Source organism: Pristiophorus japonicus, chromosome 20 (assembly GCF_044704955.1).
Source record: "Pristiophorus japonicus isolate sPriJap1 chromosome 20, sPriJap1.hap1, whole genome shotgun sequence".
Lineage (NCBI taxonomy): Eukaryota > Metazoa > Chordata > Chondrichthyes > Pristiophoridae > Pristiophorus > Pristiophorus japonicus.
The window spans coordinates 33,998,671-34,015,192 of record NC_091996.1 but is presented as its reverse complement, the minus strand read 5'-3'; the positions used below and the strand labels follow the sequence as shown (position 1 = coordinate 34,015,192).

Genomic DNA, 16,522 nt, shown 5'->3' with positions numbered 1-16,522 from the left:
AATGAAATGCATCCCAGGGTATTAAAAGAGATGGCGGAAGTTAAAGCAGATGCATTCGTTATAATCTACCAAAATTCTCTGGACTCTGGGGAGGTACCAGCAGATTGGGAAGCAGCTAATGTAATGCCTCTGTTTAAAAAAGGGGGCAGACAAAAGGCAGGTAACTATAGGCCGGTTAGTTTAACATCCGTAGTGGGGAAAATGCTTGAAGCTATCATTAAGGAAGAAATAGCGGGACATCTAGATAGGAATAGTGCAATCAAGCAGACGCAACATGGATTCATGAAGGGGAAATTGTGTTTAACTAATTTACTGGAATTCTTTGAGGATATAATGAGCATGGTGGATAGAGGTGTACCGATGGATGTGGTGTATTTAGATTTCCAAAAGGCATTCGATAAGGTGCCACACAAAATGTTACTGCAGAAGATAAAGGTACGCGGAGTCAGAGGAAATGTATTAGCATGGATCGAGAATTGGCTGGCTAACAGAAAGCAGAGAGTCGGGATAAATGGGTCCTTTTCAGGTTGGAAATCGGTGGTTAGTGGTGTGCCACAGGGATCGGTGCTGGGACCACATCTGTTTACAATATACATCGATGACCTGGAAGAGGGGACAGAGTGTAGTGTAACAAAATTTGCAGGTGACACAAAGATTAGTGGGAAAGCGGGTTGTGTAGAGGACACAGAGAGGCTGCAAAGAGATTTAGATAGGTTAAGCGAATGGGCTAAGGTTTGGCAGATGGAATACAATGTCGGAAAATGTGAGGTAATCCACCTTGGAAAAAAAAACAGTAAAAGGGAATATTATTTGAATGGGGAGAAATTACAACATGCTGCGGTGCAGAGGGACCTGGGGGTCCTTGTGCATGAATCCCCAAAAGTTAGTTTGCAGGTGCAGCAGTTAATCAGGAAGGCAAATGGAATGTTGGCCTTCATTGCAAGAGGGATGGAGTACAAAAGCAGGGAGGTCCTGCTGCAACTGTACAAGGTATTAGTGAGGCCGCACCTGGAGTACTGCGTGCAGTTTTGGTCACCTTACTTAAGGAAGGATATACTAGCTTTGGAGGAGGTACAGAGACAATTCACTAGGCTCATTCCGGAGATGAGGGGGTTACCTTATGATGATAGATTGAGTAGACTGGGTCTTTACTCGTTGGAGTTCAGAAGGATGAGGGGTGATCTTATAGAAACATTTAAAATAATGAAAGGGATGGACAAGATAGAGGCAGAGAGGTTGTTTCCACTGGTCGGAGAGACTAGAACTAGGGGGCACAGCCTCAAAATACGGGGGAGCCAATTTAAAACCGAGTTGAGAAGGAATTTCTTCTCCCAGAGGGTTGTGAATCTGTGGAATTCTCTGCCCAAGGAAGCAGTTGAGGCTAGCTCATTGAATGTATTCAAATCATAGATAGATAGATTTTTAACTAATAAAGGAATTAAGGGTTACGGGGAGCGGGCAGGTAAGTGGAGCTGAGTCCACGGCCAGATCAGCTATGATCTTGTTGAATGGCGGAGCAGGCTCGAGGGGGTAGGTGGCCTACTCCTGTTCCTAATTCTTATGTTCTTATGTTCTTCTGTCTGTCCCTCAGCCAATTTCCAAACCAGGTCAATAATTTGCCTTCAATTCCATGAGCTTAAACTTTAGCTAACAATATCCTATGTGGGACTTTATCAAATGCCTTCTAGAAATCCATATAAATAACATCCATAGACATTCCCCTGCCCACTACTTTAGTCACCTCTTCAAAAAATGTAATCAGGTTCATCAGGCATGACCTACCTGTTACAAATCCATTCTGGCTCTCTCTGGTCAGTTGAAAAATTTAAAGGTGTTCAGTCACTCTAATCCTTAATTATAGGCTCTAGTAATTTACCGACAACAGACGTTGGGCTAACTGGTCCATAATTCCCTGGTTTCCCTCTCTCAACTTTCTTAAATAGCGGAGTGACATAGGAGGGGGTGAGAGTAAGGATGGTACCAATGTGTCACCACTCAGTTAAATGTAAATCGTCCTGCTCATAAACTTAGGTCAGTATCTTCCAGGATATTATAACGGCTAATAATTTTTTAACCAAGTCATGAGATGCACAATCTAAGTCAGCTAACATCAACTCTGAAACCAAAACTGATTTAAAAAAAACATTTTGATTTTAAATTTGCCATTTCACATTATTCTGTATTACAACTTGTGACACCCTTTGATAGAAAAACCACAGATATTGTAGTTTTATTCAAGAGCCCATTAAGGGGCCGCCCATTTAAAACTAAGATGAGGAGGAATTTCTTCTCTCAGAGGGTTGAAAATCTGTGGAATTCGCTGCCTCAGAGAGCTGTGGAAGCTGGGACATTGAATAAATTTAAGACAGAAATAGATAGTTTCTTAACTGATAAAGGAATAAAGGGTTATGGGGAGCAGGCAGGGAAGTGGACCTGAGTCCATGATCGGATCAGCCATGATCGTATTAAATGGTGGAGCAGGCTCAAGGGGCCGTATGGCCTACTGCTCCTATTTCTGATGTTCTTATGTATGTTCTTATCACCAATTGTTGCATGGAAGTTTTATAAATTGTCTGGCTCCAAATGCAGTGCCTGTATATGAATTGTGATTCATGCTTACAAAATGCAATAAATATTCTAAGTATGGGTATAATGGTGGAATGATTCCTCTCAATCTGCATATATTGGCATGGTTGTGAATGCAGCACCTGACTTGACAGTAGTGTTGCACGGCATACATCTCTTAAGATATGTATCATTATAACTCAGATAAGCCTTTGGTGCTCATGCACTGTCACAGTTCACTATCACTCAGTGCGATGTTTTCTATCACCACTGTTTCTGTCATGTGTGCTCTATATATACCTGATAAGTGAACACTTTTCAGCCATTAATCTTGTAGATGCTGTTTTTAAAAAAAACAAATTCACTGGTATTAACTATTTTTCAATTTCTATGGAATGTAATGTAAGTAAAAACATGTTTTGTTGGAATATAATATAAAGTGATCAGGGTTGGAAAATTCCACTTGTCAACCAGCCTGGGTTGAGTTACCTCCCAGCCCTGGATGAACTAAGAATTGAGACAGACTGCAGTGCAGTGAGTTCATCCCTCCAATTGTTTGGTTCTAAGCTTTTGATCAATGTGATCCATGGCAGCTCTTTCCTATCTAGATCCTCCTTTATTCCCAAAGCGCATTTTGTTCCCCAAGATTCATTTATTCCAGTCCAATTCATATTGTTGGTGAGCTTAAAGTTAATTTATGTCAAATTTGGAAAAGTGTTCCAAAGTGACGAGAAATATTTACAATGAAAATTCCAGCTCGGAAGGAATTACACATCACCAGATTCCAAATGTTGTTCTCATCACCTTGCATTATTCAGCTTTCACGATGAAAGTAATACAGCACAGACACAAGATGGGAGCCAAGATGCAGGGAGGAATGACAGTGTTTTAATATGTTTGTTGATGTCATAGTATCTGCTTGCCATATGTCTGACAATAATTACCATCTCTTGAGTATAGAAACAATCTTTACCTCAGAGTACGGGAGTGGATGTACTGTTTAGTATTGTTTAGACATTGAGGTTTTGCTACGTTAGTGAATTTAAATCCAAATTTCTGATTCTAAATGTTATTTTCTGGTTTCCAAATCTGACGTCCAGCTATGGATTTGGAATGATATTTTGCAGACACCCAAATCTGAATTTTGCTCTCTGAGGGGGAGAAATTGGCCTCCTTTGTGCCTTCCATTGGCGCCTCGGGGGGGGGGGGGGGGGCGGTAACGGGGCACTAAGGGGTTACCGACTGGGCGACGCAAAATCACCGACGCCCACATTCTTCCCTGGCGCTAAAACTTACCGCCTTGATCCCTTGCGTCCTGGAGATTGTGATGTCATCCAGCACGCAGCGCCCCATTATTGCCTCGGATTCTGCCCCTTCAGCATCGCTGGGCGCCAACAACATCAGCTGCGGAAGGTGTTGTCACCTCGGCTGGCCGCTTGTGGCAGGCTAATTAAAGGCAGTGGTGGTCAGGTAGGGCAACATTTATTTATGTCCCCAGTGTGTTGCATTTTGATTTCTTTGAAACCCACGATTGCTCAGCCCTGCACTCTCTTCCAGTGCGTGGGGCTGCTGTGCACGTATCGCAGGTGCCATCAACGAACAAAAACAGCCTTAGGCTTCAATGAACGCAGCATTGGCCCTTCCCTTTAATGGTGGGAAGGAGCCTGTAAAACGGGCAATGCTGCCGGAACATTGCCCAGCACTCTGCCAATACTGCCCGTCCCTCTCACTACATGATTTAGCACTGCACTTCCCTCTGAGAGTGCTAAAGCAGAAGTTCCCGACAGAATCAAATGTTTACCGCCCGCCGATACTTGCGCGCTCCCGCAAAATTTATCGTCCCAGACGGGGTGTTATCCAATGTCTAGCTCAGATTTACTAACAATGCAATCAATTTCTGTTGATAATATTGGGGGAGAGGGTTTCCACAGCGTGGGTGGATTTCCCTGGAACACACTCAGAGATGATGCTTAATGCTTACCCTGCTTGGAACTGTCGTATTCAAGAAAAAAAAGACTAGATCTGAACTAGAGTAGTTTGAACTCAGAAGTGGCTGTGAAGCTCAACCCTGGCTCGCCATGGCTCAGTGAGCATGCCCAGTAAGTAGGTGAGCTTTGGAAATCACAGGTTCCGTTTTCAATCCTTGGTTTGCGCTGAGTTAGCTGAGCTCAACTGGGTTGGTGTCCCAGTTGGCACCAACATCTGTGGGTTAGGGAGAGGTAAATCAGCCTGTGTCCCTGCTTTTGTTTTTTATCCAGCAACATCTACTGGAAAGTGCATTCGCGTGAAAACTCTGCTGCTCGTGTCCTACCTCACCGCACGTCCCGCTCACCCCATCACCCCTACAGTCATGTATTCAACCAGCATTGTAACCCATGTATAATCTGACCTAAGTTGTACACTGTGAGAACAATGACCACTAGGTGGTGAACTTGTGGGAGACACTCATAACCTGGACCTTCAGGTATAAAAGGGGAAGCTCCACCCACTACCATCACTTGAGTGCTATGGAATAAAGGATAGGTCACAGACTGACCTTCTCTCAAGCATGGGCCTCGTGTGCATTTATACTGTATAGTAAGGACGTATCACCTACAGTCACTGATCTACTCTGGCTCCCGGTTAAGCAACGCCTCAATTTTAAAATTCTCACCTTTGTTTTTAAATCCCTCCATAGCCGCGTCTCTCCCTATCTCTGTAATCTCCTCCAGCACTGCAACCTCCCCTGAGTTATCTGCGCTCCTCTAATTCTGGCCTCTTGAGCATCCCTGATTTTAATCGCTCCACCATTGGTTGCTGTGCCTTCAGCTGCCTGGGCCCTGAGCTCTGGAACTCCCTCCCTAAACCTCTACACCTCACTACCTCTCTTTCCCATTTTAATAAGAACATAAGAACATAAGAAATAGGAACAAGAGTAGGCCATACGGCCCCTCAAGCCTGCTCTGCCATTCAATAAGATCATGGCTAATCTGATCATGGACTCAGCTCCACTTCCCCGCCCGCTCCCCATAATCTCTTATCCCCTTATCGCTCAACTGTCTATATCTGTCTTAAATGTATTCAATTAAGACCCTCCTTAAAACCTACCTCTTTGACCAAGCTTTCATCTTATCTGATTTCTCCTTATGTGGTTCAGTGTCAACTTTTGTTTTACAATGCTCCTATGAAACATAGAAACATAGAAAATAGGTGCAGGAGTAGGACATTCGGCCCTTCTAGCCTGCACCACCATTCAACTTTCTGTGGTAGAGAATTCCACAGATTCACAACTCTCCGAGTGAAGAAGTTTCTCCTCATCTCGGTCCTAAATGGCTTACTCCTTCTCCTTAGACTGTGACCCCTGGTCCTGGACTTCCCCAACGTTGGGAACATTCTTCCTGCATCTAACCTGTCCAGTCCTGTCATAATTTTACATGTTTCTATGAGATCCCCTCTCATTCTTCTAAATTTCAGTGAATATAAGTGCCCTGGGACGTTTTACTATGTTAAAGACGCTATATAAATGCAAGTTGTTCTTGTTGGACACTCACCCTTGAGTTACCCGATTCACACTGACCATGGTTTTTACGCAGGCTTCTGAATGGGCGGCTGAGCTTTAGATATGCAAATCAGGGCCCGATGAAGTCATCGTGCCATGACTGCATTTTTTACTCAGGGCTGAGCGGGGTAGCTACCGCGGCTTTTCGAGGCTGAAGAGAGTTGGGATCTGGCAGGGAGATGGAGACGCCCAAACCGATGGGTTTGTACTTTCTTTTGTGGGGCCAGGAGGAGCAGGAGGGCTTGTCCAGGCCCCACAAAGCCACCCGTGTCCCAGCCTTTTCCACCTCCCTTCCGTCCCGTCAGACCCTCCCAGATACCTCTTCCCCTCACTTATTTGAGTGCTTGTAGGCAGCCATGGGACACACACATTTCCAGAGGCCAGCATCTGCTTCCCGCCAACTTCCATTCGGACGGTAGTGGACTGGCGGTATGTTAATGGGGCCAGGGAATTAAAACTGCCTACGTCTGATTTCTGCAGCAGCAGGTGAATTTCCAACTCTACTCCGCAACTACCCGCCCTAAACCCACCCGGAGTTAAAATTGGGGCAACATAAAGGATGCATGCACAGAGCTGCAGTGGTCAACCTGGCCACTCTCATCTGTACTATCTGTCTATCTGAGGATCAGGATTGTACTTCACATGGATGTACGTTGTAATTCCCCCTCTTCTCAAGTTACAGTCCTCATTATTATTCATTATGAATAAATTATTATTAATTATTTGGACATGTACAACTCTCGGCTGACACCCCAATGCAGGGCTGAGGGAGTGCTGCACTGTCGGAGGTGTCATCTTTCGGATGAGACGTTAAACCGAGGCCCCGTCTGCGCTCTCAGGTGGATGTAAAAGATCACATGGCACTATTTCGAAGAAGAGCAGGGGAGTTATCCCCAGGGTGTCCTAGCCAATATTTATCCCTCATTCAACATCACTAAAAAAAACAGATTATCTGGTCATTATCACTTTGCTGTTTGTGGGAGCTTGCTGAGCGCAAATTGGCTGCCGCGTTTCCTACATTACAACAGGGACTACACTCCAAAAAGTACTTCATTGGCTGTAAAGTGCTTTGGAACGTCTAGCGGTCGTGAAAGGTGCTATATGAATGCAAGTCTTTCTTTTAAGTTGCCGTTTGTATTTGCACTTGGTAACTAATTATATTTAAGTAACTTAATAATGGAGTTTTAGATTTCATTTTTATTTTAAAGTTTGTTGGGCGAACCTTGTTGTCATGTGCCACAGTTGAAAAGCTTCCTGTTCATTGTGCCCAACTGTGGCTTTGACCATGGAGTACCATGATGGATTGTATCTGTTGCTATTGCAGGTCTGGTTTCAAAACTGCAGAGCCCGGCACAAAAAGCATACTCCACAGCATACAGTCGGTCAACCGGGTCCCCCTCGGTCACGACTCCCTCCGTCCCTACCAGAGGACATCCATTACCAAGCTTTCAGTCACCATGAGCGTACCAGGATGGTGGCACTTCATGGCTATGTGGAAAGTAAGTAGACGTATGTTACATTCTGTTCCACTTGAATTTACATAATATTCTACAGAGCACAATACACTACAGTCCGTTCATACATTCAGTTATGTGGAATTCTTCAAAGGATATCAGTTTTTGGAGCAGGTACAGTTTTTTAAAATTACATGTAACAATTAAAGTGGAACGGTATTCTATTGAATTGAGCACCTTAAGTACTGTGTCCATAGAATCATAGAAATTTATAGCACAGAAGGGAGCCATTCGGCCCATCGTGTCCGCGCCGGCTGACTACGAGCTATCCAGCCTAATCCCACTTTCCAGCTCTTGGTCCATAGCCCTGTAGGTTATGGCACTCCAAGTGCATATCCAAGTACTTTTTAAATGTGGTGAGGGTTTCTGCCTCTACCATCCTTTCAGGCAGTGAGTTCGAATCGCCCAACAAACTCTGGGTGAAAACATTTCTCCTCAAATCCCCTATCTACCTCTTACCAATTACTTTAAATCTATGCCCCCTAGTTATTGACCCCACTAAGGGAAATAGGTGCTTCCTATCTACTCTATCTAGGCCCCTCATAATTTTATAAATCTCAATTAGGTCCCCCTTCAGCCCTCTCTGTTCCAAAGAAAACAACCCCAGCCTATCCAATCTTTTCTCATAGCTAAAATTCTCCACTCCAGGCAACATCCTTGTAAATCTCCTCTGTATCCTCTCTGGTGCAATCACATCTTTCCTGTTCTGATCATTCTAGCCCTGAAGCCAGTGAAGGGGAGAGTCATGAAACTGTTCCCAGGCATTAGAGGGTTTAGTGAGCTGTGAGCTGTGAGAAAGACGCTAAAAGACTGCAGAGTGACTTGGACAGGTTAGGTGAATGGGCAAACGCGTGGCAGATGCAGTATAATGTGGATAAATGTGAGGTTATCCACTTTGGTGGCAAAAACACCGAAGGCAGAATATTATCTGAATGGCGGCAGATTAGGAAAAGGGGAGGTGCAGCGAGACTTGGGTGTCATGGTACATGTCATTGAAAGTTGGCATGCAGGTTCAGCAGGTGGTGAAAAAGGCAAATGGTATGTTGGCCTTCATAGCTAGGGGATTTGAGTATAGGAGCAGGGAGGTCTTACTGCAGTTGTACAGGGCCTTAGTGAGGCCTCACCTGAAATATTGTGTTTAGTTTTGGTCTCTTAATCTGAGGAAAGACGTTCTTGCCATTGAGGGAGTGCAGCGAAAGTTCACCAGACTGATTCCCGGGATGGCAGGACTGACATATGAGGAGAGACTGGATCAACTGGGCCTGTATTCACTGGAGTTTATGATGAGAGGGGATCTAATAGAAACATATAAAATTCTGACGGGACTGGACAGGTTAGCTGCAAGAAGAATGTTCCCGATGTTGGGGAAGTCCAGAACCAGGGGACATAGTCTAAGGATAAGTGGTAAGCTATTTAGGACTGAGATGAGGAGAAACTTCTTCACTCAGCGTGTTGTTAACCTGTGGAATTCCCTACCGCAGAGAGTTGTTGATGCCAGTTCATTGGATATATTCAAGAGGCAGTTAGATATGGCCCTTACGGCTAAAGGGATCAAGGGGTATGGAGAGAAAGCAGAAAGGGGTATCTTGAGGTGAATGATCAGCCATGATCTTGTTGAATGGTGGTGCAGGCTCAAAGGGCCGAATGGCCTACTCTTGCACCTATTTTTTATGTTTCTATGTTATGAGGAACAATTGAAAAACTGTGATGCTGTACCCTTGAAAGGCATTGACTGAGAGTATTAAAAGTATATAGGATATTAAATTATATAGCAAGGTAAATCTGGAACACAACTTCACAGTAAACTGATGAAAGTGATGTCAGGAAGAATTTATCCGCACAGAGTGATCATCATTTCAAATAGAATTCTGGGTTGGGGAATGAATGTGAAGAAACTCAATTCATTCTTTAAGATCCAGTTGGATGATGTGATGCGGGTGGCTTTTGAGGCTGTTTTCCTAGATGTGTGAACTAAGTTGGGCCCAATGTCATACCTCATCTGTAGTTATCCTGTGATGTTGCGAATTGTTGCATAATATTATCTGTGCACTTACCAGTATCTTTGATTGGACTTTACTACATTCATGCCTAGTCATGATGTCACTGAAGCTAACTTCATGATGTCATAGCAGTATGTTCCAAACTAAATGTGAGTCCGCTGGCTATTTCTAACCAGCAGTTTATATCCTGTTTACGCTGTTAATTATAACTAGGAGCACTTCCAATTATCAGTGTGCTCTCTCCGCAGATTGAAACAGATTTTCCCAGATTTGTAGTCATTGGTGGTCTATAGAATTAACGATGTCTCCGCAAGATCCTACAAATCCCCTGGGAGGACAGGCACACCATCCTCACTCAGGCAAACATCCCCAGCATTGAAGCACTGACCACACTCGATCAGCTCTGCTGGGCAGGCCACATTGTCCACATGCCCGACACAAGACTCCCAAAGCAAGTGCTCTACTCGGAGCTCCTTCACGGCAAACAAACCACGGGTGGGCAGCGGAAATGCTACAAGGACACCCTCAAAGCCTCCCTAATAAATTACAACATCCCCACTGACACATGGGAGTCCCTGGCCCAAGACCGCCCTAAGTGGAGGAAGTACATCCGAGAGGCCACTGACCTCGAGTCTCAACACCGAGAGCATGCAGAAATCAAGCGCAGATAGCAGAAAGAGCGTACAGCAAACCAGTCCCACCCACCCCTTCCCTCAACGACTATCTGTCCCACCTGTGACAGAGTCTGTGGCTCTCGTATTGGACTGTTCAGCCACCAAAGAACTCACTTCAGGAGTGGAAGCAAGTCTGCCTTGATTCCGAGGGACTGCCTATGATGATGATGATAGAATTTCTTTTGCTCAGATTGGGGAAGAAACTGTCTTGGATCCTTCCTTATCTGGAGGCAATTTGAATCAAGGCACTAAGGTGTAATTAAGGCTCTCTTGCCTTGAAAATAGGCTTTTACTTCTTAGAATCCAAGGACATGGAGTATCAATACCTCTGTTAAAATAACAAAAGAATTTTACACAAATGTTGAGACCCAAATTTTAGCCGATTGACTAGCAATTTTAGGGTAGATTCAAGACGGACAGGAATTACAGCGATGACCTATTTCACCAGTTCTTTGATGTCAGCCACCACTTCTGGAAGTTTTTGCCTGAAGTGATGGCAGTCATTGAATATTCCCACCCATATTTTATGCAAACAATAGATTCATTTAGATGCTTTAAAGCCACTAACTGGGATGTGGGTGTCGCTGGCAAGGCCAAGATTTAGTGCCACCCCTAATATTCCTCAAGGAGGTGGTGGTGAGCCTCCTTATACAGCCCCGACCTGCGAGGGAACATTAGCGGCAGGCCGGGGCCATAAAAGGAGCGGCGAACAGCAGCCATGGGCAGCGTGGCGATGTACCACTGCAAGGTCCAGCGCGAGCTGGTGCAGGAGGGTGACGGCAGCAAAGAGGGACGTCATCAAGGTCGCTGATTGGAGCGTGGGCAGGTACAGCAGGAGCAGCGAGGTCAGGGCGAAGGAGCAGTGAGAGAATGTAGAGGGACGTGATCGGGGCCCAGGAGAGGCATGAGTTCGGGGCCCAGGGGCAGCACGGGCCAGTCCACACTACGATATGTGCGCGCACTAGGTCTGTGCAGCAGAGCTGGTCTCCAGTCGTCTTGGGTAATCTTTGCCACTGGACCAAGACCTAGCTCTGTCAAGCCCATGTGGTGGCTGGTGTGCAACGGCCGCCATATGTTAAAAAATCCACGCACGGGCATCTTCCACCCTTCAGGATGTAGTTCGGGATCTGGAATATTAGGTCCTTCATTGAAACACCTGTGAACTCATCCCTTTTTGGCGAGGAAGCAAGTCATCCCCGTTTCGAGGGACTGCCTATGATGACAATAAAGTGTCTTGCTAGGCCAATTCAGAAGACAGTTAAGAGCCAGTTATAGGCCAGACCCAGTAAGGACAGCAGATTTCCTTCCCCAAAGGGACAACAGTGAACCAGATGAGTTTTTACAACAATCCAGTATTTTCGCAGTCACCACTATTCATTTTTTATTCCAGATTTAATTAATTAATTGAATTTAAATTCCCCAGCTGCTGTGGTGATCTTTGAACTAGTCCCCAGATCATTCATGCAGATGTCTGGATTACTAGTCCAGTAACATAACCATTATGCTATCATAACAACTATATAATGCTTTAACCATGTAATTCTTCCTACAATGTTAATGTGACCTTATACTTATGAAACTAGTCACTGCTCTATTCAAATGTATTGGTATATTTACTCTAATTTTATTTTTAGGTCATCCATTTTCAGTATTGACAGCACAGTCCATTCCACACCAAGCTTTGGCTCTGCCACAGTTGCCAATCAGCCGTTGATCCCTCTACCGAATAAACAGTCTTTGAAGAACAGATGGCATTCATGGATCGTGTGTCAAGCAAAAATGTAATTCATAAACCCCGCTTGTGTACATTCTCAGTCATGTATTACGATGCTAGGACCTGTCTATATGCTGTTTACATGGCTTGGTTTTCAAATTGTACTGAATCCAATTCATTGTCTAAGGAAACAAAAACAGAAAGTGCTGTAAATACTCAGCCGATCGGGCGGCATCTTTGGAGAGGAGGCAAGTTAACATTACAGGTGTGGAGCCTTCGTCAGACCTAATTTCCAGCATCTGCAGTATTTTGCTCTTTGTCCGTTATCTAACGAACATATCACTAGTCTGAAGGCTGCACATTTTTGGTTCTTGTCAGCATAAGGAGCGATGTTACTGATTGATAGAGAACAATGTTTGTCCCCATCTCGTTTCTAGTAACAGTATTAATGTTCTCCTATATCAGAGTTGGTCAAAGCAGCTGGGCGCATCAAATCACATCCAGCATTACATCAGTAACACAACCTTAGCCTGAGCTGAGAAGACTTTGAACTTTAGAACATAAAAACATAGAAATTTACAGTGCAGAAGGAGGCCATTTCAGCCCATCGTATCTGCGCCGGCCGACAAAGAGCCACACGGTCCTTGGTCAGCAACCCTGAAGGTTACATATAAACCTATCAACAATGGCGGAAAGGTAAAGAGCACCCAGCCCAACCAGTCCGCCTCACACAACTGCGACACCCCTTACACTGAAACATTCTACATTCCACCCCAACCAGAGTCATGTGATCTCCAGGGAGAGGCAAAAGCCAGATAAAAACCAAGGCCAATTTAGGGAGAAAACATCTGGGAAAATTCCTCTCTGACCCATTCAGGCGATCGAAACTAGTTCAGGAGATCACCCTGGTCATATTCGATTCCCTGCAATACTTACCATCATATCTGCGGGAGCCAACAAGAGGTTATCCGGTCAAATCCCAATTACCAGCTCTAGGTCCATAACCCTGCAGGTTACGGCACTTCAAGTGCCCATCCAAGCACCTTTTAAATGTGGTGAGGGTTTCTGCATCCACCATCCTTCCAGGCAGTGAGTTCAAGACGCCCACAACCCTCTGCGTGAAGAAGTCCCCCTCAAATCCCCTCTGATTTCCACCAACCACCTTAAAACTATGCCCCCTCCCCCATAATTGACCCCGCCACCAAGGGAAATAGGCCCTTGCTATCCACTATATCCAGGCCCCTCAAAATTTTATACACCTCAATGAGGTCTCCTCTCAGGCTTCTCTGTTCCAATGAGAACAAACCCAGCCTATCCAACCTGTCCTCATAACTAAGATTCTTCATTCCAGGCAGCATCCTAGTAAATCTCCTCTGCAACCTCTCTAGTGCAATCACATCCTTCCTATAATACGGCAACCAGAACTGCACGCAATGCTCCAGCTGTGGCCTAACCAGAGTATTATACAATTTAAGCATAACCTCCCTGCTCTTATATTCTGTGCCTCGACAAATAAAGGCAAGCATTCCGTATGCCTTCTTAATCATCTTATCCACCTGGCCTGCTACTTTCAGGGATCTGTGGACAAGCACTCCAAGGTCCCTTTGTTCCTCTACACTTTTAAGTGGTTTACCATTTAATGTGTATACCCTTTCCTTTTTAGCCCTCGCCAAGTGCATCACCTCACACTTCTCTGAATTAAATTCCATTTGCCACTGCTCTGCCCACCTGATCAGTAGATTGATATCCTCCTGCAGTCTATGATTTTCCTCTTCATTATCAACCACACAGCCAATTTTAATGTCATCTGCAAATTTCTTAATCATACTCCCAATATTCAAATCTAGATAATTGATGTATACCACAAAAAGCAAGGGACCCAGTACTGAGCCCTACGGAACCCCACTGGAAACATCTTTCCAGTCCCAAAACATCCATCAACCATTACCCTTTGCTTCCTACCTCTAAGCTAATTTTGGATCCAACTTGCCACTTTGCCCTTGATCCCATGGGCGTTAACCTTCTTTGTTTAGCTTCTTTGACTTAGTCCATTTTCTTTATATTGACAATGCAGTGTTATGCATTATGACTCATGTCCCCAATATTGACAACAACTAGTCACCTTTAAATATCTTGGTCGAGTATCACACATGTGGACCCAATATGGATGGTTTACTTATGCATTTTTTGAGTTGGCACTTTTTTGACTCCCAAAATCACATAACACAATAATGGCAGAGTTAAACATTCCTTCAGCCCACCAACTATGAACCATGGACACAGTACCCTATTCCAAATAGAAACAGATCGACATAATTCTCTGTCTCTCACACACATACTTTCTGTGTCTCGGGCCTTCGTTTCAAAATAACTTGGTAATGAAAACTTTCCCTCCTATTTTCTGTTACTCCATCACATGTACATCAGCCAGTCCACTTCAACACCGTGAATTCACTCACTGCCATGTGAATGCATCACCACACAGCAAGTCTTGTGCCATGTTGAGCCCCCCACATAATAACGCTATTTAGCTGCCTTCCTTTTTCAGAAGTAATTTAAATAAACTGTTAAAATCAATGACTGTGTTTTAAACAAGATAATGGGGTTTTCTGGTTTACAGAAATATAAACCAGGAGACAATCAGGCCCACAAAACTCATTCATCCCTTGGGCTCACGGATTATGTACTAATGCCTCTCAGTGCTTTATGGTGGCTTATTGTTTGAGTAAACAACAGACTTCATCATATATCGCCTATTAAATTTGAGCAACAACCAATAATGTCCAGTTCAGCTCAGTTGAAATGATGTTATTTAAAGTCTGAAGTAAGGGACTGATCAGAAATAATCGTCCTTACCCATCTCACTGCATCTGAACAAGGTGGAATAATTGTGTGTCAGACCAGCCCAGCTAAGGCCACTGGCTGTAATTTGTTGTACAATGTTTTATTCATGTGGCATGAATTAATGATGTCTGAACAGAAAAAGAGCCTAAATTAATTGTTTCCATTTGTTCAAATAATAATGAAAGGAACATGATGTAGAAGTCCCATGTGAGCAGTGTGAAGCTATTTATAGGGTGAGTCAGACTGGGCTGTCTGTATTGTAAATATGGTCTGCAAAGGGTCGTTGCCCCAGTGGCACAGTGAGAATGATGGAAACATGTGGGGGGGGAGGGCTGTCCTTCTGGCCTAGTTGGCAAATGCATCACCCTTTCTGATACTCCGATAAACAAACCCAAGCTTCTAGGTTTGAGCCCTAGTCTGTGTTACATAGAAACATAGAAAATAGGTGCAGGAGTAGGCCATTCGGCCCTTTGAGCCTGCACCACCATTCAATAAGATCATGGCTGATCATTCACCTCAGTACCCCTTTCCTGCTTTCTCTCCATACCCCTTGATCCCTTTACCCATAAGGGCCATATCTAATTCCCAATGAACTGGCCTCAACAACTCTCTGCGGCAGGGAATTCCACAGGTTAACAACTCTCTGAGTGAAGAAGTTTCTCCTCATCTCAGTCCTAAATGGCTTACCCCTTATCCTTAGACTGTGACCCATGGTTCTGGACTTCCCCAACATCGGGAACATTCTTCTTGCATCTAGCCTGTCCAGTCCCATCAGAATTTTCGAGGGGCATGGGTCAGTGTTGTCTGGTGATCTCAGATGGAGTGATTTTCCTCCATTGACCTGAGCTGGGGAAGGGGGAAATCTGCAAAGGACCCTGTTCCAGACTGCTACCTGGTGGACTGTGTTAAAACCTACCTTTTTGACCAAGCTTTTGGTCACCTGCCCTCATTCGGCTCGGTGTCAAATTTTTATCTCACAATACTCCTGTGAAGCGCCTTGGGACATTTCACTACATTGAAGGCGCTATATAAATACAAGTTGTTGTTGTGTTTGGAAAGTGTGCCTGTGAGGAGAGGAAGGTCCCAGTGTTGAATAGTCTGTGAGCACACTGTTTAGAGTCACGCATTAAAAATGGTCATTTGTGCGAGCTCCTGTCATTTATGGAACCATGCCCCGTGAAGAGTCGAGCCTTTCATAAGAGGAGGAAAGACATGGGAGAGAATCAGGGGAAAATTGTAGCACTTGGGTAAATACTATTTTTCTCTAATTAATACAAAACAAATGAACATTGTTTGCCAACTCGCATAATGAGGCGAGTGGATCTATGCTAACATGAACCGTGCAGGAGAAGTGAAATGGCCAGAGGCCACAGCAGAATAATTTGCCACACATTTCAGTGAAAGTAAACAAGTCCTACCCAATTTGTCAATATTCATGGGAAATTAAATAATTTAAAAGGGTCTCTGCTGCTCCGTTCACCTGAGTAATCAATCCCATTTGTTTCTAAATGCAACCTGCTGTGCTACTGCAACTAGCGTAACCAGAGTTTGCCAGATCTTGGGACCTGCGTGATAGTGATACAAAACAAGAGTGACAAAACGTAAACTCGGGTTTTAAAGACGAGATTTACATTTTTAAAAATTGTACAAGTATATTTTAACTTCAAAAACAA

The 16,522-nt window shown here is 44.3% G+C and overlaps 1 protein-coding gene across 1 annotated transcript in view; it reads left to right on the top strand.

Annotated features, from left to right (window-relative positions):
* The window catches only part of lhx6a (LIM homeobox 6a), a 64,209-nt gene extending 52,204 nt beyond the window's left edge, over positions 1-12,005 (top strand). Inside the window, exons 8-9 of the mRNA XM_070863402.1 lie at positions 7,428-7,602; positions 11,926-12,005. Coding sequence (XP_070719503.1) covers positions 7,428-7,602; positions 11,926-12,005 — 255 coding nt within the window. The remainder of the gene's footprint in view (positions 1-7,427; positions 7,603-11,925) is intronic.
* Positions 12,006-16,522: the final 4,517 nt, after the last annotated feature.